Below are 24,402 nucleotides of genomic sequence, written 5' to 3'. Positions count from 1 at the left end.
TATACAGAACACATGTGCAACTTTGATTTTGAAAGTTTATTAATTTTATCTGATATACAATCCTGGTTTTGGTGAGTGGTATTGTCTGCATAGTCGTATCTTTGTGTTCTTCTGCTGCTTACAAGAGGTTCTTGTATTGGGGTGTAGAGCAGTGTTTCACTGCCTCTCTTCAAATACTATTAACAGCGTTCTCTCAGAGATGAATCTATGTTGTGGCAGACTTGATATACAGCCTTCCCTCGGGTTTAGGTTAGCCTCAAAACTGACACTTTCCCCTTATTTCCTGTCTTTGTCCACAGTCCTGTTGGATACAAATCAATATCGGAAAGAAGAGTGCTAAAATAATTCATGAAAACCCAGTTTTACATTAAGTGTTACATGTTTTTTTTGTTTGGCCACTGCAAACAGGCTTTTTCCCTGAAATTCACTTTGATCCCACTCTAACATCTGATATGTCAAGGTAGTTGTTAGATTAAACACTGTGTTTGTCTCTCCATTGAATTAAAAATATGTCATTGGCTACATAAATCGGCTTTTCAGCCATCATAACTTCCCATTACAGCCTGCAACAGGTGTTACCAATATACACTTAGGGGTTGGAGAGGGGATGGCCCATGAAAAAGTTGTACCAGCTTATCTTGGATTGTCATATTTTCCTCCAGGGTTGCAGATGCATAACTTCATTTCCTGTCTGAGGTGTTTTTTAACTTTATAAATGAAAAGAACTTTGCAAAGAACTTACATGGCTTCCATGTGCGAAATAGTAGTGAGAAGCATTGTAACTAGCTTGCTGCGTAAGTGTTTCCACATTCACACTGGGCAAAACCAAAGTACCTTCTTCAAACCTGTAGCTGTCAAGACATGTACTTGATGCAGTCATCTACATGGTGCCATGACTCATTCCACACTACTGTCAACAGTAGTTTCCTTATTGTGGTGGTTTGTGACATTATTCTGTGGTGTCTAAAGACCCCTATGTCATAATTATAATGTCATATGAACCAAATTACGTTTCATGTAATTGAAAGTTCTGCTGTCAGCCGATTGTAATGGATACATTCAAATGCCCAAATGATATTTGGAGTTTCTCATAAATGGCCAGTTCTGTTTTATTGCAGATTCTATTTGTAATATATTGATTGAAATAGGCTGAAAGGGGGCAGGAAGGACTGGAACCATCCAAAAATAAAATTAACTTAAATTCCAAAATAAAAATCAAGAAATGCTATTGTGATGTGTCAAGTGATTCAATTTGAATTCCATTTGAACAAGTCATAGTTCTGACTTCCAATAAATATTAGTAATATCAGGTCCAATGTCTAAAAAGGAAACAAAAAGTGAATATTTGCATTACACAGTAAAAATAAGTTAAATAGCAGGGTAGAGGAATAGAATTTAAAGCTAATCAGATACTATAACAGAAAGCTTAGGTTACATGAAACTACCTTTTGTTTTGTAAAATTTTATGTTTTACTTTATAAAGGAGTTAGCATCTGAACCAGTATTTTACATGTAATAAGAGAGCTTGCAGTTGATCTTTGACTTATAAATAGAGTTGAGAGCTCAATAGAATTGTATTGCAAGCTTGAAGCCATTGACCACATCACACTTCACCAAGCATTTTGCAGGCAATTGACCAGTTTTCCCTACTCCTGCACACTTCAAACGCGAAAGGTTCTCTATTTGGCTTCATTCATACAGCACACAGTTCAGTTTAGTAATGTTACTGGAGTTTCTCAAGTCATGCAATTGCAAATATCATAATAATAATAATAATAATAATAATAATTCATGTTGGCACCTACATAAACACTGTGAGTAATCAACATCTTCCATTCATTAGTAAATACAGTGCATTTCTGTGCAGATAAATTTATTCAGTTCCTCACAATAATAAATAAATGTTGCAGTAAAACAGTAGAAATTCTAAAATTTGTCACATAGTATGATTTGCTTAATGATACCCAGAAATGTCTGCCTGCTTACGCAAATCCTGACATGCTCAGTGCCTTACGTCAATGCTGGTGACTGGAACCATCCCTGGCAGAGTTGCCTAAATCAAATTACAATGGTGGCACACTATTTAAATGTTTAAATAATGAATGAAATGGGATGACAGTGGTACTGGTGAAAAGGAGAAAATTACCATGATATTTTACATGGCGTGTGTAATTTTTTCCATGAAATGAAATGGTATTGCATTAGTGCAATTTTCTTTGAGCCAACTACCCACAGTAACATGTCTCCCTTGCAAAATGAGCAAAATTTTAGTTGAGAAAAATAATAGTGTGTGTGTGTGTGTGTGTGTGTGTGTGTGTGTGTGTGTGTGTGTGTAATGAAAGTAGCTGCTTGGCAAGGATGAAATGATTTGTTGTTTGGTTGATGTCTGATGTGTCTATCTCCAAATTAAATAGAGTCTTGATTTCAAATGTGTGGATCAATTGGGATGAAAGTAAATCTTATTTAACGTGACACAGTTTCTTGTTACCTAATGCCAGTAAGTGAATACATGTGACCAATAGGTTTTTAGCCCCACATGATGTGTAACCACCAATCAAGTGCAAGGGACAGAAGCTTTGAATATGCCATTCTTTCTTTTTTTCAGTTTCTTGAAGGTCCGCTAAAGATTTTAATGCCTAGTCTCCATATAAAGCAAGACCTAGAACTGAAACAGGAGGATGGCATTGAGCGTGATGTAAGTTTTCACATCAGTGATGTATTGTGCATGAAGTACTGTATGAATATCATGAGATGCATTGGGTGCAGTATATTTTAGTGATCATAAATGATGAAACATTAAAACCTAGTATATTTGCACTCCCCCAGAATGTTTATAGAATTTCAATTGACTGTAGGTATATTGTTCTGTTGTGTAATGGTATTTGAATGAAACTTGCAGGAAACATAAGTTTATTAACTGTAACCCACGGTAATTTTGTTGTACATGTAAATAATGAATGCCTCAAATTCATTCTTGGAACAAATGTACCAAAGATGACTTCCTTGCAGCAGCTATCAATTTGTCTCTGTCAGAGTTCTATAATAGAAAAGATGTAAGATGTAAGAGGTAAAGCAATCAACTGTAAGCAGTATGTTATCAGACAAGTATTGTGTTTGTCATACTATTTCTTTTTGCTGAAGTATTTAATGAAAAACAAACTGCATTATTGGAATTGTGTTGGCTCTGTGTAAAGACAATGGGTTTATCCAGTATGTATGGCATAAATTTACAGTGTAATGGAACATTGCTTATCCCAAACTGCTTGCAGAGAGAAAACGTGATAGCAAGAATTTTTGTAAACAGCATTAAATTTAGTCTGTGAAATTCCATATTAGTTTGATTAACTATCATCATAGTGTACTAAATTTAATGCTGACGAAGGTTTGTCAGATCTCCAGCCACATGGTAGCATTGATTTCATGCGATGCTTCAGGAAGTCATATTACCCATCTTCTGGCGTAGTGTCGAGATTCGTGGGGAGTGGGCTATTTATATGTGCCAGCATCCCCCTTCACTAGACCTCGGGTGGCTGCAGTTTTGGGGATGGTGGCTGCATTCGGTTATCGGTGTAAGCATTATGTCTGTGTCCACAGCGGAGGGCGTTGACGGTCGTGCTCCCGATGGATTGCCACTACCGCAGGGTTCCATGGTGCGCTGAGTTTCTATCCATTATATCTGTTGACCAGATTGTCGTGAATCCTTATTTCTATGGATTGTTTGATAATGCTTTCCCAGAAGCCAGAAGTTCAGCACAGTACTTTCGTGTTTTTGAAGTTGAAGGTGTGTTCTGCTGTGGCTGATTTTTCAGTGTGGCCTAGTCGCACACATCTGATATGATCTCCGAAGCATTTAGATATACAGTGCTGTGTTTGCCCAATGTATTGTTTTCAGCATTCACATGGTATGCTATATATACTCCTGGTGTGTTAATGTTCAGCGGATCTTTGGTATAACCTAGGAGCTCCCTGGTCTTTGATGGTGGTCGGAGAATGCTTTCGATATTGTATTTGCCCAAAAGTTGTGCAATTTTGACCGGGAGCGGAACTGTGTACGGATGGAATGCGAGACGGTCTGCTTCTTCTTCGTCATCTTTTTCTGGGGTTCTCACTGCTTCCTTCTTCCTTTGAAGTGAAGTGCTCTGTTAATCTGTGTTTGACTGTAGCCGTTTTGGTAAAAGACTTCCCTCAGGTGTTAATGCTCAGATGGTAGGCTGTCTTTGTCACAGATGGCATGCACCCTATGTACCAGGATGGTCAGTACTGTTTGTCTTTGTGCTGGATGGTGGCAGCTTGTTGCACGAAGGTATAGGTCTGTGTGTCTTCTTCCTGTGTACTGCATGGCCTAGTGAACCATCTGCCTTCCTCTTAATTAAAATATCAAGGATGGAGAGCCAGTCATTTTCTTCCATTTTCATTGTAAATTTGATGTTCGGATGGATGCTGTTGAGGTGTTGCAGAAACTCATCTAGCTCCTGTTTGCCATGTCTGCATATGACAGAAGTGTCAATGACATAGCCGAAGAGTGCTTTGGTTTCTGTCTGGCAGTTTGAAGGGCCACCACCTCGAAATGTTCTATATAGAGGTTTGCAATCACAGGAGCCTGTGGGGAGCCCATGGCCACACCATCGATCTGTTTGAAGAATTCCCCATGGCACTGAAAGTAGGTGGTTGTTAGTGCTTGTTTGAAGAGCCTGACTGTTTGTGGGTCAAAGTGCTGGGCTAAAACTGCCAAGGAGTGTTGAAGGGGTTCTTTTGTGAAAAGCGACGTCACATTGAAGCTATCGAGTAGGTCCTCCATTTGTAGTCATATGTCCCTCAGTATTTCTACGAATTTGGCTGAGTTTCTCACATGGTGGCTGCAGTCCCCCACAAGGGGTTTGAGCAGTGTTTCTAGGCGTTTAGCAAGTCCGTAACAGTGAGAGTTGTCCACAATTGGTCCAGAGCTACCCCTTCCTTATGGATCTTAGGGAGTCCATAGAGGCTTAGTATTGCTGGTGCTCTGGGGTATAGGTGCTTCTTCATTGGCTCAGGTAAGTCAGATATCTTAAGCAGGGCTATCGTCTTTCTACTTATCGTCGGGGTTGGATCCGTCTTCAGCCTCTTGTAGGCCTCATCTTGTTGCAGCAGGTTTTCTGCTGGTACTCGGCAGTGCTTAATAGCACTGTAGCATTCCATTTGTCTGCTGGTAGGATCGTTATTTCACGGTCATCTCTAAGGGTCCAAAGAGCTGCTCGTTCTTCCGCAGATACGTTATTTTTAGGCAATTGAAACCTGTCGATTATTCTGGAAGATTCCCATGTGACTTCCTCTGCTTCCTCCTTGGGAAGCCTTCCACGCCACTGATAATGTCTCATTTCAAGTTTGTTCTGGGGATGGGGGCAAAATTCAGTCCTTTCCTGAGGACTGCCATTGTGGCAGCAGCCAGTTCTTTTCCAGTCAAATTGATCATGGCTCTGGTGTCATTCATCTACTTTTTTGTCAAAAACATTGCAAGATATCAATGCTACCACCCGGCTGGAGACCGGAGAAACCTTCATGAACAGTTTACGCTGGGAAAGCCAACAGTTAAATTTAATGCTATTTACAAAAATTTGTAATACTTAATAGAAATCTATTTTTTGTAACGGTATCAAGCTCTGTGGACTAAGTTCAGTTGCGGTGAGTATTAGAATTTTTACTGGGTAGATGTGATTGGAAAATGAAAAAGAACAGAACTCTCACATTTCAGATGTGGGATTAGAGAATGCTGCTGAAAATTAAGTGAACTTAGAGGGAATGTGGAGTCCTCAGCAGAACAGTCGAGGAAAGAAATGTACGGAAAATGCTGATGAAAAGAAGGGACAGGATGATAGCATAAATGTTAAGACATAAGGTAGTGAACTAGTCAGATGTGTTTCCTTCTCACTTGGGGAAAATGCTACTATTACACATATCATAAAGGAACTTTAAATGGGGTGTAGTTAATCTTGTTATGTAGTCAATTGTGGAACCTCATCAAGCACTGGCAGCTCTAAACTAGTAGATAAAGAAGTGCTTTTTTGAGGGGTATATCTTGCAAAGTAATTGTAGCAACAAAATAGGAGGCATTAGAGCTAATATAGATGCTTCCTGGCAATTGTTCTCTCCAAACACTACCTTCAAATAGAATAGAAAATGGAGAAGTAATGGATGTAGTGGTATCAGAAGTACCCTCTGGCATGCACCATTAGGTGACTAGTCTAGCATAGATGTAGGTGTACAAAGAATCAGATATTAATAGGCAGGGATATGGACTATAATCACACATTTATTATGAGACACATTTGGGAGAGATTATGAGAGAATAAGGAATCCATTTCTTAAAGATCACAGTACTCACAGACAATAATTGCACAGCACTGCGAGTGTGTTGAAAAACATCGTTGTCATTGTCCAAGTGCATTCAACATAATACTTGAGAAATTAACAGTGATATATTGAATGAGAGAATCTGTGCTTGGCACAGCCGTGACAAATTCCAGAGCTAAAAAGGTTGTCTGTAGCATGTATGAAAGTCTGTAGAGCATTATCCGAGGAAACAGATGTGGTGGTTCTTCCTTCCGGAGTAATGCAGTGTGTGCCACTTCATACTGAATTTCATGTTTGCCACCATTGAGAACTGTTGACACATGGGTACAAGCGACAGCTGAATGTAAAGCACTATAGCATTAGTACATCAGTAACTTTGAAATTGTGAAAATGATGGTGTAAAGTCACAATCTCCAGTAAAATTAAAACTGAGGCATGTGATGTATAATCTCCTCACAATTACTTTGGGATTGACACTAGAGCAGGAACACATGGAGATGCAAAATGAAGTTGCTTAATTCTTCCCTGACTGTTCGCATGATCTGACATTTCATTGAACACACTCAAATTTGCATACTAATCAGTGTACAAAGGTGGAAGTGGGATCAATAGATTCTGGAGGAGTTTTACTACATTCTCATTTGAGATGTGTTTGTGGTAATAAATTTTAAATTTTATATGCAGAATATTTTCGAAAATGCATTGTTCAATGTTCCTGAAAATTTGACTTATAGGGAAACTTTGTTGCTAAGTTTAAATGTGCAAATTGTGTTAACAAAATATTTAGAATATATCTTACTTTCAACAGCTCCAAACTCTGTCAGAGATGTCTAACATAAGATTAATTTAAATTAAACATTGTGTGTGATGCTCTGCTCATATGATAAGGTATCAGTCATCTGTTTTGTTGAGAGAAACACAGCACAGCAATTACGGTTAACATGACATTACATTTTCTGATCAAACATTACAAATCTTTGTAGCAAGAAAGGTACCCATTTTGGTAGAGGTATGGAAATTTAAGTATGAAAGTAAGAAGAATAGTGATAACATCATTCACTACCTTCCAATTGCAACTATTATGATGGAAACAATGAAGATCTTGTTAATGTCATTAGTGCTGAATTCCTGAGGTGCACTTCATTTGACTGTAGTTTCCAGTAACAGCATTCTTAGTAACAATTAAAATTTATGAAAATACAATCTGCTCTGCAGGTAAATACACCACACATTTCCTGGTAATTTTCCTAACAGCTTCATTACTGAGTTCCTCAACTGTGGACAGTGTACCTTTTTTACTTGTTTCATCACTGTTTTGCAACATAATTGTCAATTTAGGTCCATATCAATTCTGTTGGGTTGAAGTGCCAGTGAGAACTTGTCAGCCTAATTATTTTATGCCTGTATGTTTTTGTCAACCTGTCAGTTTTTGTATGTGGGCAACTGCTGTTTATGGAGAGGTATTGGATTTATATGCTCCATATTTTTAAATGTTTCACTTACTTCCACTTACATATGCTGAAGCCAATAATTTCCTCCTTTTATTTTAGCTTAAGGTTCTCGTCAACAACAGATTATTTGGGAGCACTATCAACAACAGATGTTGATGATGTAGGCAGATTATGCACAAACCATTTATCTCAACCGATTTTGGTTTTATATAGCATTGCCTTGAACAAGTGATATCGATGTATCCACTGAATAACATTTGCTGAAGTTGCTTTTAACATTCTTAAGCACTGCACACTCCAGAACTGATAACAGTAATGACTGGTAAAATTTCAATCCTATAAGTGTACAAAATGAACACAAACAGAAACTCATAGTGCAGTGAGCAATTCCATAGGACAGCAAGCTGTCTAAAACTGAACTGTACCACACTTGCATAGTATATTGGCAGTGTGGTGAAGGTGAAGGTGTATCCCTTGGGATAGAGTGAATGTATGATCTGCAGTCTTTGAATGTGTCCACACTATTTCATATCTAGCTGCCAGTCCTAAAGTAATTCTGTATAGAGTTAAATTAAATTACCCTGTTGCTTTCTGGAACCAGGTCCTTGATTGTGACACAGGCAGGCAATGCAAAACAAATTTTGCGGGCTAAAAATCGTGGACATTATCTTTGGTCCAGTGCAAGACACTACTGATGATTGGGGAGGAGGAGAAGTCAAAAGAATACATTGTCCAGTAATGGGTGTCAAATGCCTGAACTCATTTGAGCTAAAGCTGCGAGTGTGAGAACAAGATAAGTGGATAAATGCGGGGAACAATAGGCAGGTGAAGGCTGAAGAGGAGTGATAAATGGTGTGTGGATGGGAGAAGCACAACATCACAACTCGAGGCAAATTTCTAGGTCTCCAGATGATGGTCAGGGTCAGTAAGTGCTGTGCTGTGAATTATACAGTGTAGGAGAGAGCGGTCAATGTCTCTGCAAAGAGCACAGTGAAATGTACCACAAGGTGGAATCATGGGAATGTGAGTTAGAAAAGCTGATTAGCAAATTATGTCTTTGTATGGACAGATTTGCACAAGCTGTATTAATTCGAATATTCTTTGTTATTTTCTTGAAGGTCTGTTGGGAGTATTCTGCCACAGAGAGTGTATCAGTGAGGATCCCAGACTAAGTTTGGGGTGGGATGATCTGGATAACATTTCCAGCATTCACGTCACTAATATTGCATGTAGAATGAGAAAAGTCACTGGCTAATTGAAATAATCATACATCATGAATTTTCTAGAGATCAGCAGTATATTAGTAACCAGCTGAGTTCGTGGTATTACCAGGGTAGGTATATATTCCAATCTGTCAGTCCATCTTCTCCTACCACATTCATTCCATCTCCTCCCTGTCACTCTTCTGTCTCCTCCTCACCCACCATTTTCCCATCTTCTCACCCACTCTCTCTGCCTGTCTCGTCCTTGCCCTTTCTCTCTGCCCCTCAACTTCTCCTCAACGTGTGCAGTCCACCTATGAGCTCCCTTGCAGGCAGAATGACATACCTGTCTACTTACAGTGTCATGTAGCCATAGTACTTCAACTATCACCTTGAAAAATGTATTAGTCAGCAATGTGAAACACATACCAAGCAGCAGTAGGAATCAACTATTTCTTATGACTAGACACAGCCATGTTCCAGTTAAAGTTGTGCTCAATGCTATGGGCTGGTGGAAACTAGTTAACAAAATTAATTTCTTTTGTTGATAAGAAAGCAATGACATTGCCAAGGCAAGGGATGAAAGAATACACAAAACAAATATTAAATGTCCAATTTTCTGTTTGCAAGTTGCGGCAAGAAGTATGTAATACTGAGATGAGTATAAATGGAATATCTATGCCAGTGGAAGAGCAGCAACATGTACACAGTATAAATGCCTGGGAAATGTGATAAATGTGTTGTATGGCAGAAATTCTGTGAGCTGATGAACAATGCAAAAAAGTACAAACTTTGCTAGAGGTTAACAGCTTATGTTGAAGAGAAATGGACTGCATAGCTAGCAGACAGTCCGACAAAGGGATAGGAAAACAGACTGAGGCTGCTGTTATTTAAAGTGCTTGGTATCCCACCCAAAAACCATTTGTCATGGTGGCATTTGTTCCACATATATATCGACAAATTTAAATCTCTGTAAAAGATCACACCTCGTTTAGTAGAGCAGATGAGGTTTGTGGTTTAGATCCTACTACACAATGAATTTTCCTTCTCTTTTCCTCTACACTTCCTGTACTCTCACACTGCAGGACAGCTTCAGTGCATGTCGTGATAGGAAAATCAGTAAAATACTTTTGTTGCACCATGAATGTTATATGTACAGCTTGCCACTGGTGCATTTAATTTGCAATAAATTTGAGAAACAACGTACTAGGGACATTATGCGTCATTTGTTTTTTATATTAATTTTACAGCCATTAACCAGTATAAGATTGAAATTCAGCTTTCTTAACCCTTATTTTCAGTCATATGCCAACACATGCTGTCACCAACAAATATCCCCCTGCGGGTCCGTGATAAGAATAGGCACGAGGTATTCCTGCCTGTCGTAAGAGGCGACTAAAAGGAGTTTCAACCGTTTTGGCCTTCAATGTGATGGTCCCCATTGGGGTTTGACCTCCACTTTTAAAATTATACAGAAGTACGCGTCTTTTGGGGAAGGACACCTTACGTGGTGTATCACCGGTCCTCAGTGCACAAAGACCTTGACACTCATCATCGTAACAGCACCCACTGTTCATCAATTTGGGCCTAAACACCTGATGGGTTGCATAGGTTATGCCCGTAGTGCGTCCCCATCTGCACCTTCGATCATGATGGACTTTCCATGGCACTCGAAATCCAGCACGGTAGCTAGCCAGCTGTGGTCGGGTAGTCATATACCCTCTAGGTTTTAGCCCCCTGACAACACAGGGGTCGTATGCCGATACCTGAGCTGCACCCTCTCCAAGTAAGCCAAGGAGTAGATGCCCGTCTACCTGGGGCATCAGGACTTCCAGCAATGGTCATCCTGCCAGGTGGCCCTTGCTGAGGCTGGGAGGCACCTGTGGAGAGAGCCCCTGGTCAGAGTGGGTGGTATCGGGGCGGACGTTTTGCAGATGAAGCGTCAACATGCATCAGGTCACTCTTCGTCCGCGTCTTCTAAGAAGAAAGGTTCTGTCTCCGTCTCTGGTTCTGGTCCTTCTGCCTTTCCCCCTTGGCCACTCCCTGCGAGGAAGGACAGGATCGCCGGCTTGGGGTGAAATACTTCCCCCACTATTTAGTCTGTTCTCGGACTGATGGGGGACGTTCGCCACCTCCAAGCCCATGTTCTTTGTACGGCATATCGAGGATATCTTCGGAGAAATCGAGGCTGTTAGTAAAATGTGTTCGGGGTCCATTCTAATAAATACCACCTCCGCTACACAGTTGATGGCGCTCCAGGCATGCGACCGACTAGGGGACATCCCAGTGTCCATTGTCCCACACCTGGCGCTCAATAGGGCGCAGGGGATTATTTTACATCGGGACCTCCTGCTGCAATGTGATGAGCTCAGGGCCAACCTGCTGTACCGTGGCATGCATTTTGTCTAGCGAGTCCAGCGCAGCCCCAATAATGACCATAGCTTCGACACTGGGGCCTTTATCCTCGCATTCGAGGGCGATGATCTCCCAGAGAAGGTAAAGGTGATGTACCACCAGTGCGACGTGCGACCTTACATCCCACCTCCTATGCAGTGCTTTCGATGTTTGCACTTCGGGCATATGTCGTCAAGGTGCGAAGCTGAACCCCTTTGTGGCGATTGTGGACGTCCTCTTTGTGAGGGACATACATGCACCCCATCACCTCGGTGCGTCAATTGTGCTGGCCTCCACTCGCCTAGATCTTTCGACTGCCCTGTCAGTCAGAAGGAGAAGAAGATACAAGAATTGAAAACCTTGGACCGTCTGTCTTATTCTGAGGAAAGGAAGAAATATGACCGCCTCCATCCCGTGATGTTGGCAACGTCATTTGCTTTGGTCGTGTCCACTCCTTCCGCAGTATCCTCACCCCTATCCTGTCCCTACTCCATCTCCTCACCCCATCCAGGGTCCATGCCTGCGCCTCCCAAATCCCTCCCTTCCAAATCCTCCTTCGTGGCCCCTGCCCCCTCTGCCCCAGGGGCCACCCTTCCTCCTCCTCATCCTCATCCTCCTCCTCCTCCTCCTCCTCCTCCTCCTCCTCCTGAGAAGCGATCCTCTTCTCAGGCATCCATCGGGGAAATGTTACAGACCCTGGCTACTAACCCCCCACGGGGGTCCACAACTTTTTTGTGGATACGTGCGTGGCGAGCACGGGGCCCCGAGCTATTGCAGCCTTCTTTCTCTCCAGGGCTGCATTTCCTTCCCCTTCCCCTCCTTTCCCCTCCTTGCTCCTTTCCCGTCGCCCTCTCCTCTCCCTCTCTTGGTGTCCTTGCTTATGTTGGCCCCCGCTATCCTCCTGGTTCTGTTGGTTTTACACTCCGGCTTTGTTGCATAATCATCTCCTCCTTTTGGCATTCCCTGTTCCCCCTCTGGGGTTTGACCTCCATTACAAAATTTCTCCTCCGTAGTGTGTGCCATTTGGGGAAGAGCACCTTACCTAATGTCTTTGACGTGCGCCCTCCTAGTAAATTCCACCTTTCCTTTCACGTCCTTGTCTGATGCTCGGGTGCATAGCCAGCACGGTAGCCAGCCCGTGTGGTGAGGTCGCTATGTACCCTTCTGGTTGAGCCCCCTGAACACGCAGGGATCACACTTCTGATACCTGAGCTGTGACCTCCTCATGGATGCCTTGGAGTGGTTGCTCCTCATCCTGGAGCATCGGAACTCCCGGCAATGGCCGCCGTGCCAGAGGGCCCTTCCTGTCGCTGCGTGGTGCCTGTGAGGAGAGCCCCTGATCAGAGTGGGTGGTATCAGGGCAGACGCTACACAAATGAAACGCATATGGGTCCAGAACTCTAGCCGTTCTTCTGCGGCCGTCTCTCTGCATGGAACTGATTAAAGTGCTGCTTCTCTTGCCCCTTCGGCCTTCCCTTCCATGGCTACCCCCTGGGAAGAGGGTCAGGCCCGTCGTCTAGGGGCGAAACCTTTCCTCCGTTATCTAGTTTGCACCAGGACTGATGGAGATACTTTCACCAATACCAAACCTTTATTCTTTGTGGAACACATTGAAGACAAGTTTGGCGGAGTGGACTCCCTGAGCAAGATGCGGATGGGTTTGCTGCTGATCAAAACTGCTTCAGCTGCCCAATCTGCGGCCCTTCGTGCCTGTACCCATCTTCGCACAATTCCTGTGTCCATTACCCCCACCAGTCTCTAAATATGGTTCAAGGTGTGATTTTTCACAGGGACCTCATCCTTCAAACTGATGAGGAACTTCGGGACAGTCTCGGATGACGGGGTGTTCAATTTGTTTGGCGTGTTCAGAAGGGTCCTAAAGACAGTTGCATTGATACTGGTGCCTTTATCCTGGCCTTTGAAGGGGATACCCTCCCTGAGAAAGTTAAGATTATGGTTTATCGATGTGGTGTGAAGTCGTACATCCCACCTCCTATGAGGTGTTTTTAAGTGCTTGCGTTTTGGACACACATCTTACCGCTGTTCACAGGCCCCTCTCTGTGGTGACTGTGGACGCCCACTCCATGAGGGGCGTCCCTATGTTCCTCCTTCTGTGTGTGTAAATTGTCATGGCAGTCATTCTCCACGTTCACCAGATTGCCCAGTATATAAGAAGGAAAAGAAGATACAGGAATATAAGTCCCTCGATCGTTTAACCTACACAGAGGCCCGTTCAAGTATACGCGTCTTTACCCTGTGTCCATGGCATCTAGTTACGCTTTGGTTACATCTTCACCGCTTCCTCCCCCTTCCTTACCCCCATCCTGGACCCCTCTCCTCCCCCCTCCCATGTGGCTCCCACACCTTCTCCTCTGGGCACTGCTCCCCCTCCCCAGCTGGAGAAGTGTCCCACTTATTCGGCATCTGCCGGTCAAGGGTGGCTCTCCCAGGATGCCCCTTCCTGGCACCTTCCAGGCCAAAGGTCTGCTGCCACGCGACGCCATGCAACGACCGCGAGAGCCGCGGTCTGTCGGTCCCCAGGTCGAAATCGGATTGGACCCCTGCGGGCTTCTGGTGGCGTTTGTACGTTGGTCCGTACAGACATTGCTAGCACATGGATTCCTCTTCAAACTACATTGGAAGCGGTTGCTGTTAGGGTCCACCTAGACTCTGAGGTCACGGTTTGCAATCTTTATCTCCCTCCTGACAGGACTCTTATACCTGCTGCCTTAACTGCCCTTCCTCAGGAGCTTCCTCCTCCCTTCCTCCTCCTTGGGGTTTTAATGCTCATCATCCCTTGTGGGGCAGTGCCTTTCCATCTAGACAAGGTCTTCTCATAGACTAGTTTATTGCAGACCATGGCTTGTACCTTCTTAATGATGGCTCCTCTACTCATTTCAGTGCCGGTCGTGGTACCTTTTCTGCCATTGATGTTTCTCTTTCTTCTCCCTCTCTCCTCCCTTCATTACACTGGTCGCCACACGACGACCTTTGTGATAGTGTCCATTTTCTGTTGATTATCTCGCTCCCTTCCCGCTCCCCGATGGACAGGTTACCTCGTTGGTCTTTCCAACGCGCCGATTGGCCTCTATACACTGCACAGGTCGTGTTTTCTCCCTCTTTGTTGGGTTGTATTGATGACGTCCTACGTGACGTGTCTGACGCGATTGTTCGCGCTGCTGGCCTTGCTGTCCCACACTCATCTGGACCATTTCGTTGCTGGCAAGTCCCGTGGTGGAGTACGGCCATTGCCATTGCCATCTGTGATCGCCGTCGAGCTTTGCAACACTTTAAGAGGCACCCATCCATAGCCAGCCTTGCTACCTCTAAACACCTCTGCGCTAAAGCCCGTTATTTAATCAAACATAGCAAGCGGATATGTTGGGAACGATTCGTTTCTTCCCTTGGTTCTACTGCTCCTGTGTCACGGGTATGGGCTACACTTCGCTCTCTCCAAGGTTGCCATCGGCAGTCCACCCTCCCAGGCCTTCACCTCCCAGATGGCATTTGTACAGACCCATTAGTTCTTGCAGAACATCTTGCGACTCATTTTGCAGTAGCATCAGCCTCCTATCCAGCTGCTTTCCTTCACCAGAAACAGCGGGCTGAAGCTTCGACCTTATGTTTTACCCCTTGTGAGTCAGAATCTTACAACGAACCTTTTACTGAATGGGAATTCTTTCTGCTCTATCTTCTTCTCATGAAACAGCCCCTGGCTCAGATTCCATTCATAACCAACTGCTTCAACATCTCCGTGCTATACAACAGCAACATTTTCTTCATGTGTTTAACCATATCTGGCTCCAGGGTGACTTCCCTTCTCAGTGAAGGGATAGCATCATGGTTCCTGTCCTTAAGCCTGGTAAGAACCCCTTATCTGTTGACAGCTATCAGCCGATTAGTTTGACCAATGTTGTTTGTAAGTTACTTGAACGGATGGTAGCCCGTTGGCTCAATTGAGTCCTCGAATCTCGGGATCTATTGTCCCCTTACCAGTGTGGCTTTCAAGAGGGACGGTCTCCAATCGATCATTTACTTCGCTTGGAATCCGCAGTTCGGCAGGCTTTTTCCCAGCACCGCCATTTGGTTGCAGTGTTTTTTGACCTTCGCAAGGCCTATGACACGGCCTGGCGCCATCACATCTTACTTACCCTTCATCAGTGGGGTCTTCGGGGCCCACTCCCGATTTTTATCCGCCAGTTCCTGTTCCATCGGTCATTCAGAGTTCGAGTTGGTACTGTTTTTAGTTCTCCACAGACCCAGGAGACGGGCATCCCACAGGGTTCTGTCTTGAGTGTCCCTCTTTTCCTCATTGCTATCGATGGACTTGTGGCCTCTGTCGGTCCTTTGGTCGCCCCTGCCCTGTATGTGGATGATTCTGCATTTGGGTTGGTTCCTCTTCGATGGAATCTGCAGAACGGCAGCTCCAGGGAGCTATATGGCGTGCCTCACCATGGACCCTCTCACATTGGTTTCAATTCTCTACTTCAAAATCGCGGGTGGTCCATTTCTGTCGTCATACTACGATCCACCCTGATCCAGAGCTCTATCTTGATGCACAACGATTGCCTGTGGTCCCACAGTTTCGTTTCCTGGGTCTTCTTTTCGACAACAAGCTCACTTGGCTGCCCCATATCAGACTTCTGAAGGTAGGATGTTTCCGTAAACTCAATATCCTTCGCTTCCTTGCCCACTCCTCTTGGGGTGCGGACCGTTCCCTCCTTTCTACATCTTTATCGTGCTCTAGTTTTGTCTCACTTGGACTATGGTTGTCAAGTCTATGATTCAGCTGCTCCTTCAACACTGTACGTGCTGGATCCAGTCCACCATCGTGGTATCCATTTGGCCACTGGTGCCTTCCCTACGAGCCCTGTTGATAGTCTCCTGGATGAAGCTGGTATCCCCACCCCCTCCCTTCTTTTCGGCGGTCCCAGCTTCTAGTGTCATATGCACTCACTATCCGTTCCTCTCTCACTTATCCTTCCTATTATATCCTGTTTCCAGACCATGGATGTCGCCCACCCAACTCCCGCCCTCGGGCGGATTTAACGGTTGGGCTGTGCCTTGCGTCTCTTTGCCGTTATTTTCAGCTTCCTTCTTTGTCCTGTCTTCCTCGCTCCCTCCCCTCCACCCCCGTTGGTTAGTTCCTCGGCCTCGAATTCGGATGGATCTCTGCCGAGGTCCGAAAGATTCCATCCCCTCGCTGGTGTTCCGTTCCTTTTTCCGCCAAATTTTATGGGAGTTTCAGGATGCTGTTTTTTACACCGATGTCTCTAAATCTGCTCATCATGTGGGGTATGCCTTCACGTCCTCTGTTGGAACGGAAAATCATCTGCGGCCACCTACATGTGGGGTGTTAACTGCGGAATTGATGGCAATTTCCCAGGCCCTTACCTTTATTAAACAGTCCCAGCACAACCGTGTTTTGTTATGTACGGACTCGATGAGTGGCCTTCTTGCTATTGACTGGTGTTTTTCGCGCCATCCCTTGGTCTCTGCCATCCATGGCCATCTCGCTGATATTCACCGTGCTGCTTGTTCCATTGACTTCCTTTGGGTCCCTGGCCATGTGGATATCCCGGGTAATGAGCTCGCTGATCGTTTGGCTGGGGGAGCAGTCACTTACCCCCCGTTTTCTGTAACCCCTCCTGCAGCAGATTTACGGCTTCACATCAAATCCCACTTCGCACAGTCATGGGCCAATTCTTGGGAGGCTACTCCCCTGTCTAATAAACTTTGTGTGATTAAGGTGACACCAGGCCCATGGCGTTCTTCCTTTCGCCTCTCCCAAAGGGACTTGACCACACTGTGTCATCTCCGCATTGGCCATACCAGGCTGACCCATGGTTTTCTTTTGCGTGATGAGCCACCCCCACTTTGTGGTTGTGGAGCCTTCCAGTCAGTAGCCCACATTTTGGTTGACTGCCTCCTTCTTTTGGCTTTCCGTGCTAAGTACAGATTCCCCCACACTTTACCTTTGATGTTGGCTGACGATTCCCAGATGGTCTCTCTGGCTCTCGGGTTCCTCCGGGAAAGTCCTTTTTATTCTCAGTTTTAAGGTTTTTAATCTCTCTCTGGTGTTGGGGCAGGGCAGTGAGCGTTTGGGTGTCTCCCACTGTAAGCCGTGTTTGGAGATTCCCGACTCACCTCCCTAACTGAGATCCTCTTTCCTTCCCTTTTACTTTGTTTTCACCCCTTTTTTAAAGGATTGGTTAGTCTCCTTTTCCCATACGTACTTCTACACTCTACCGGTTGCCCCTTTAAAGTCACAGGTGGTCTTGCCTATGCTGTTTCAGCATAGTGTTGGGTTCGTTCTCTTGCTGACTTCCCTCATTTTGTTTTTACCATTGACAACATGACTGCCCTTTTACGTTTTTCGCATTTTCCCTTTTATTGTTCTGACTTTCCTGAGATGTCACATTAGCGGAATGGACCACATTTGAAACAAGGGACTGATGACCTTGCTGTTTGGTCCCTTAAACCACAAACAACCAAACAAACAACCCAGCTTCCGAGGTCCGGCGTTCGAAAAAGGACCCCAAGCATGAGGACTTTCTTCGGGTTCAGCCCCCACAGCCCACCATCCCTGTGACTCATTGGTCTTGCAAGAAGGCGTCAAAGAAGAAGTCTTTATCCCCCTCTCCACCCCGGCACATTTCGTCTGATGCTCCATCCGACAGTCGCTGCTCCCGACCGTCCTCAGTTTCGCCAGGATGCTCTGCTGCCAGGCGCTCCGCAGGCCTGTCGTGTCGCCAGCGGACAATGCTGCCTCTCCTGTCCAACCCAGGAATGTGGCCGCAGCTGGTGATGATGGAACAGGATCCGCCTCCCGACGGTTGTAGTAATATTCCCTCGAAACCTGGCCCTTTGCGGCCGTCGAGGTGACTAGTTCTTCCCCCCTTTCTTGACTCGCAATGGCTCTATTACATTGGAACATAAGAGGTATTCGATCTAATCTGGAGGAATTACAACTGCTGCTCCATCTGCACTGTCTGCTCGTCATTGGTCTCCAGGAAACGAAGTTACGCCCAACTGCTCGTATTGCTTTTACCCACTATACCTCAGAGTGATCTGACCTAACCCCTGTGGACGGTATTCCAGCTCATGGTAGGGCCATGTTGCTCGTTCGGGATGATGTCTATTACCATCCCATCCCATTGACCACCCCACTAGAAGCAATAGCTGTCCGTATTACTCTTTCTGCATTTACTTTTTCTGTTTGTACTGTCTACACTCCATCGTCCTCCGCAGTTAGTCAGGCTGACATGATGCATCTGTTTGCTCAGCTTCCTCCGTCGTTTATATTGTTTGGCGACTTCAATGCCCATGATCCCCTTTGGGGTTCTCCTGCATCCCGTCAGAGAGGCTCCCTCTTGGTGGATGTTTTCAACCATCTCAATCTTGTCTGCCTCAATACTGGCACCCCGACTTTCATATTGGACTCTACTCATACCTACTCCCACTTGGACCTCTTGATCTGTTCTACCACTCTTGCCCATCGGTTCGAGTGGTATGTCCTATCTGACACCTATTCGAGCGATCATTTCCGCTGTGTCGTTCGTCTCCTGCACCACACCCCATCCCCACATCCCTCGAGCTGGAACATACCAATAGCTGATTGGGGACTTTACTCCTCCCTGGCGACCTTTCTGGACCAAGATTTTCTCAGCTGTGACAGTCAGGTCGAATACCTCACGGCTGTTATCATCAGTGCTGCCAAACGTTCCATTCCTCGTACTACCTCTTCTTCACATCGAGTGTCAGTCCCCTGGTGGAATGAGGCTTGCAGAGACGCTATCCGTTCTCGATGACGTGCTTTACGCAGCTTTCGCCACCATCCTACGCTGGCGAATTGTATTAATTACAAACTGCTCCGAGCGCAATGTCGTCGAGTCTCAAAAAGACAGCAAAAAAGCTTATTGGGCCTCTTTCACAAGCTCCTTTAACAGTTTTACTCCCTCTTCTGTCGTCTGGGGTGGCCTGCGCCGGCTGTCGGGCCTCGATACCTGGCCTGCCTCCAGGTAATGAGGTACTTTTGGACCCTGTGGATGTCTCCAACGCCTTCGGCCGCTTTTTCAAGCTCCGCCCATTACCACCCTGCCTTCCTTCCCAGAAAAGAGGCAGAAGAGGCTCAGCGAGCTTCCTTCCACTCGCTGAATCGCTGAATCTGGGAGATTATAAGGCCCCCTTTACCATGTGGGAACTCGAACATGCACTTGCACTGTCCCGGTCCTCTGCTCCAGGGCCAGATGCGTTCACGTTCATATGCTGACACCTTTCTCCGGCAGGTTAAATGCTTTCTTCTTCATACCTATAACCGCATTTGGACCGAAGGTCAGCTCCCCATGCGTTGGTGTGAAGTCATCGTTGTTCTCATACCCAAACCCGGGAATGATAGACACCTTCCTTCTAGTTACTTTAACGCTTGGTTGGTTTGGATTCTTGAATCTCGACGGCTACTTGCTAATGTTCAATGCGGCATTCGTCGACACCGCTCCGCTGTTGACCACCTTGTGACCTTGTTGACATTCATCATGAACAACTTTTTGCGAAAGCGCCAAATGGTAGCTGTGTTCTTCGATTTGGAGAAGGCTTATGATACCTGTTGGGGAGGAGGTATCCTCCGCACTATGCACAGGTGGGGCCTACATGGTCGCCTGCCCCTTTTTTTTGAATCATTTTTAACAGATCTAATGTTCAGGGTATGTGTGGGTTCCGTATTGTCCGACGCCTTCCTCCAGGAGAACGGAGTGCCTCAGGGCCCCGTTTAGAGCGTAGCCCATTTTGCCATAGCGATCAATCCTGTTATGGATTGTATTCCACCTTACATCTCTGGCTCTCTTTTCGTTGATGACTTTGCGATCTACTGCAGTGTCCAGAAAACATGCCTCCTGGAGCGCTGCCTTCAGTGTTGTCTTCAAAGCCTATACTCATGGAGTGTGGCTAATGGCTTCCGGTTCTCTGAAGAGAAGATGGTTTGCTTCAACTTTTGGCGATATAATTCATTCCCTCCACCATTCTTACATCTCAGTCCTATTGTTCTCCCCTTCGTGGAGACAACGGAGTTTTTAGGGCTCACAGCGGACAGGAAACTTCGTTGATCTCCACATGTCTCTTATTTGGCTGCCTGTTGTACACATTCTCTTAATGTCCTCCATGTTCTTAGTGGTTCATCTTGGGGAGCGGATCGCACTGTCCTGCTTCGCTTATATTGGTCCATAGTCCGATCAAAGCTGGATTATGGGAACCTCGTCTACTCGTCTGCTCCGCCATCCCTCTTACGCCGTCTCAACTCCATCCATCATTGGGGGTTATGTCTTGCAACTGGAACATCCATACCAGTCCTGTCCAGAGTCTTTATGCTGAAGCTTCCGAATTACCATTGACCTACCAGCACGACGTACTGCTTTGTCGGTATGCCTGCCGGCTGTTGTCAATGGCCGACCACCCCTCTTATCAGTCCTTCTTCGACGATTCTCTTGACCATCAGTATGGGTTGTATGTGTGTGCCCTGCTGCCCCCTGGAGTCCGCTTTTGTCCCCTGCTTCGACAATTGGATTTTGCCCTCCCTACCACCTTCAGAGAAAGTGAGAGCCAGACACCACCTTGGCTCCAGGCTCTGGTTCACATTCATCTTGAACTCCGCTCGCTGCTGAAGGAGGCTACTCTGGATGCAGTGTATTGCTCACGGTTTGTCGAACTTCGTGCGCGACTCGCCAATAACACCTTTATTTACACTGATGGTTCCCAAACTGACAATGGTGCTGGCTGTGCCTTTGTTGTTGGGGACGTCCCCTTTAAATACCAGCTCCTTGACCAGTGTTCCAGCTTTATGGCCGAGCTTTTTCCTCTCTCTCAGGCTGTTCAGTATGTCTGCCACCACCGCCATTCTCCGTATGTACTCTGCTCCGATTCACTCAGTGCTCTTCAGAGCCTTGGAGCTCCATATCCGCTCCATCCCTTGGTGCAATGGATCCAGTAATCCCTCCATTCTTTTGCTGATGATGGCTCTCCTGTTAGCTTTATGTAGGAGTGCCTGGGAATGAGGCTGCTGATGCTGCGGCCAAGGCTGCAGTCCTGCCTCGGCCAGCCTCCCTTTGTGTCCCATCGTCTGACATTAGTGGGGTTGTTTGTAAGAGGTTTGTGTCATTATGGTGGGATACTTTGTCGTCACTTCAAGAAAATAAGCTCTGGGCCATAAAACCATTCCCAACAGCTTGGACAACCTCCTCCTGACCATCCCGGCGAGAGGAGGTCATTTTGGCCAGGTTGCGGATTGGGCATTGCCGGTTTAGCCACCGCTATCTGCTATCCGGTGACCCTGCCCCACAGTGCCCTAATGGTAATGCATTGACAGTACGCCATGTTTTATTGTCGTGTCCCCGTTTTAATCAATCTCATGTTGTCCTGTCTCTGCCCTCTTCCCTACAGGAAATTTTAGCTGATGATGCTCAAGTAGCTGCTTGGGTTCTTTGTTATATTACTTTGACAGACTTATCCAAAGACATCTAACACTTTTAATTATTTTATCTGTGTCTTTGTAAGAACCTTCTTGTGTCTCCCCCCCCTTGAAATTTACCAGATTATATGTGCACTTAAATTTGTGACTGGGCGCTATTGACCTCAGTAGTTCAGCGCCCTAAAACCGCACAAAAAAACCAACAGATATATAAAAGTAAGTATGAAAGTAGCATCACACCTATGAGCTGTGGAGCCCCATTGTGATATTACAGCACTCTTACCAATGTTAATGCATTTACTGTTCTAATAGGTGGTAGGTAATTTCATCTCATGTGGTTACCATGCATGAAGTTGCTGTACAACAGCTCAACAGTTTGAACAGATTTACTGTAAGATAGTTGGCAGCTTAAGATACGTTACCACTATTCTACAGCCCCTATATGTTGTACATCCTCCACTTCTGAGGAAATTTGTTCACTGAATGAAATTTGTTTTTACACTACACCTGTGTGAACAAATTATCATGCATGAACAAGGCAACACAATTTCCAAACAGATATATCAAACAGATTTTTATGAAAATGAGGCATATTACTGAAGTGGCAAGTGGCTTATTTTGACAAAGCATGGATTCATGTATATTGTTCTATGATTAAGTACTGCCAGAACAATCTTGTCTAAAGAACATTGCCACAGTGCCTGTCTACATTTTTTTTGCAGTGATTGACATGCAAATGTCTAGGGTGTTGCATGCTTTGCTTTTTTACAGATACCACAGTTCACCGTTATGTCCACACAATTCAGTTTCTAAAGCATAAATGTGGCAGTACTGTGGAATGGTCCATGACAGAACTAGATCTCTCCTTTTCTCAAGGTACAAGTGCTGTAGGCACAGTACCTGAGCAGTTGGTTACATACAATTCAGTACAGAATATGGCACTGTGTTTCCAGGCGACTGACATTGAATTGAGGATGGCAGTATTTCCAAAATTCATTGAAACTGTGGCTTTGATCTGCAGTGTGCTGCAGACAAATAAGAATTCAATGACAGTATACAGTAAGTGGACCAAACATTGAATGTAAGATTACAGTTATTGGTAGACGTGTCATCATCTGTTGGAGATTAAACAAGATTTTGGGTTTTTGACATGAACCGCATTTACGGGAGATACGCATTATCACAAAGAGTATGCTTCCACAGGCAGAAATCACTGTAAAGGTGACCTCAAATATTTGATAAACTGGGACCTAGAAAAGAGCTATGTGAGGTGATCAACATACTACTGTGAGTCAGATGATCAACACTTTGAATTTGAAGGCAGCAGGGTGTGTTGCTATGAGAACTGTACGGAGACAATTACAATGCATAAGACTTGGCACCTAACCACATCCAATGCCTACCCATGACTCCTAGGCTACTCAACATATATGAAGATTCCCATTTTGTAAAATTTGTAACAAAGTTGTTCTTGTTAGTGTTCAGTGTGAAATAATTGCCTTTCCAATATTGTTTGTGTTGCAGCTATCTGCTGCATGTACGTACCCATGATCAATCTTCATTCTGTTTATACATCTGTATCTGTACTCTGCTACATGTGAGTGGCAGTCTTTAAAGAAGTTGGTTCAATAATTATTTTTTCATTTGTTTGCTGGTACATGTCTGCATTGCTGGTACCCTTTTTATTTTCCAAATCACAGTAGGCTATTTATGAAGAAAAAAAGAAAAATTATGGAAAACCTTTAGTGTACAGTGATTCATTTCGGGCAGCAGCAGGAACAGTGGAGCTGTGTCCAGCTTATCTAGATGACTGACTTAGCTGTGTGCATGGGCTCCCATAGTGAGGAGCCACTCCCCCTCCCCCCCACACCCCTTGGTTCTCGCCACTCTGGTAGGTTTGTGCTTCACTATGATAGGGCCCCAGACTTTGCAGCATCTTTTCCCTTTGGTGCTGCCTGTCTGTCCTCTTGGTATTCTTTTTCCGCTCCCTTGGGGAACAAGTCTGGGGTGTTTCCGCACTGTCCGTAGCTGACATACGAAAATCTCACACTGTTTTTCGTTCCCTTTTCCTTTCTTCATTCACCTTTTCCTGTCCTTCCTCCACTTTGGCGTTTGAGGCTCCTATTCTTCTTCTTCCCAGTGTGTTCCTGATGGCCGGCCCATCTGTGTGACATGTAACAGGTGACTAGTTAATGTATAATTCCCAGCCCTGGTTCAACAGATAGGGTTCAGAAATACAAGCCAGGCCCACGGAGGGGAGATTGCCTGAGCTGCTACCTTTCCAAATTGCTAGTTGGTCTCCCTATCAGGTGTTTGGGAGGTGCGACCTGAGGTGTAAACAATCACCTTAGGCCAGAATGAGATTTTCACTCTGCAGCGAAGTGTGTGCTGATATGAAACTTCCTGGCAGCTTAAAACTGTGTGCCGGACCGAGACTCGAGCTCGGGACTTTTGCCTTTCGTGGGCAAGTGCTCTACCAACAATCTGGGGTAGCTCAGTTGGTAGAGTACTTGCCCACAAAAGGCAAAGGTCCCGAGTTCGAGTCTCGGTCTGGCACACAGTTTTAATC

At 45.1% G+C, this 24,402-nt stretch overlaps 1 protein-coding gene across 1 annotated transcript in view; it reads left to right on the top strand.

The window, feature by feature from the left end:
* The window catches only part of LOC126442696 (zinc finger protein 729-like), a 172,202-nt gene that overhangs the window by 19,387 nt on the left and 128,413 nt on the right, over positions 1-24,402 (top strand). Inside the window, exon 3 of the mRNA XM_050090745.1 lies at positions 2,606-2,695. Coding sequence (XP_049946702.1) covers positions 2,606-2,695 — 90 coding nt within the window. The remainder of the gene's footprint in view (positions 1-2,605; positions 2,696-24,402) is intronic.

Source organism: Schistocerca serialis, unplaced genomic scaffold (genome assembly GCF_023864345.2).
Source record: "Schistocerca serialis cubense isolate TAMUIC-IGC-003099 unplaced genomic scaffold, iqSchSeri2.2 HiC_scaffold_1401, whole genome shotgun sequence".
NCBI classification, from domain to species: Eukaryota; Metazoa; Arthropoda; class Insecta; order Orthoptera; family Acrididae; genus Schistocerca; species Schistocerca serialis.
This window is presented reverse-complemented; position numbering and strand designations above follow the sequence as displayed.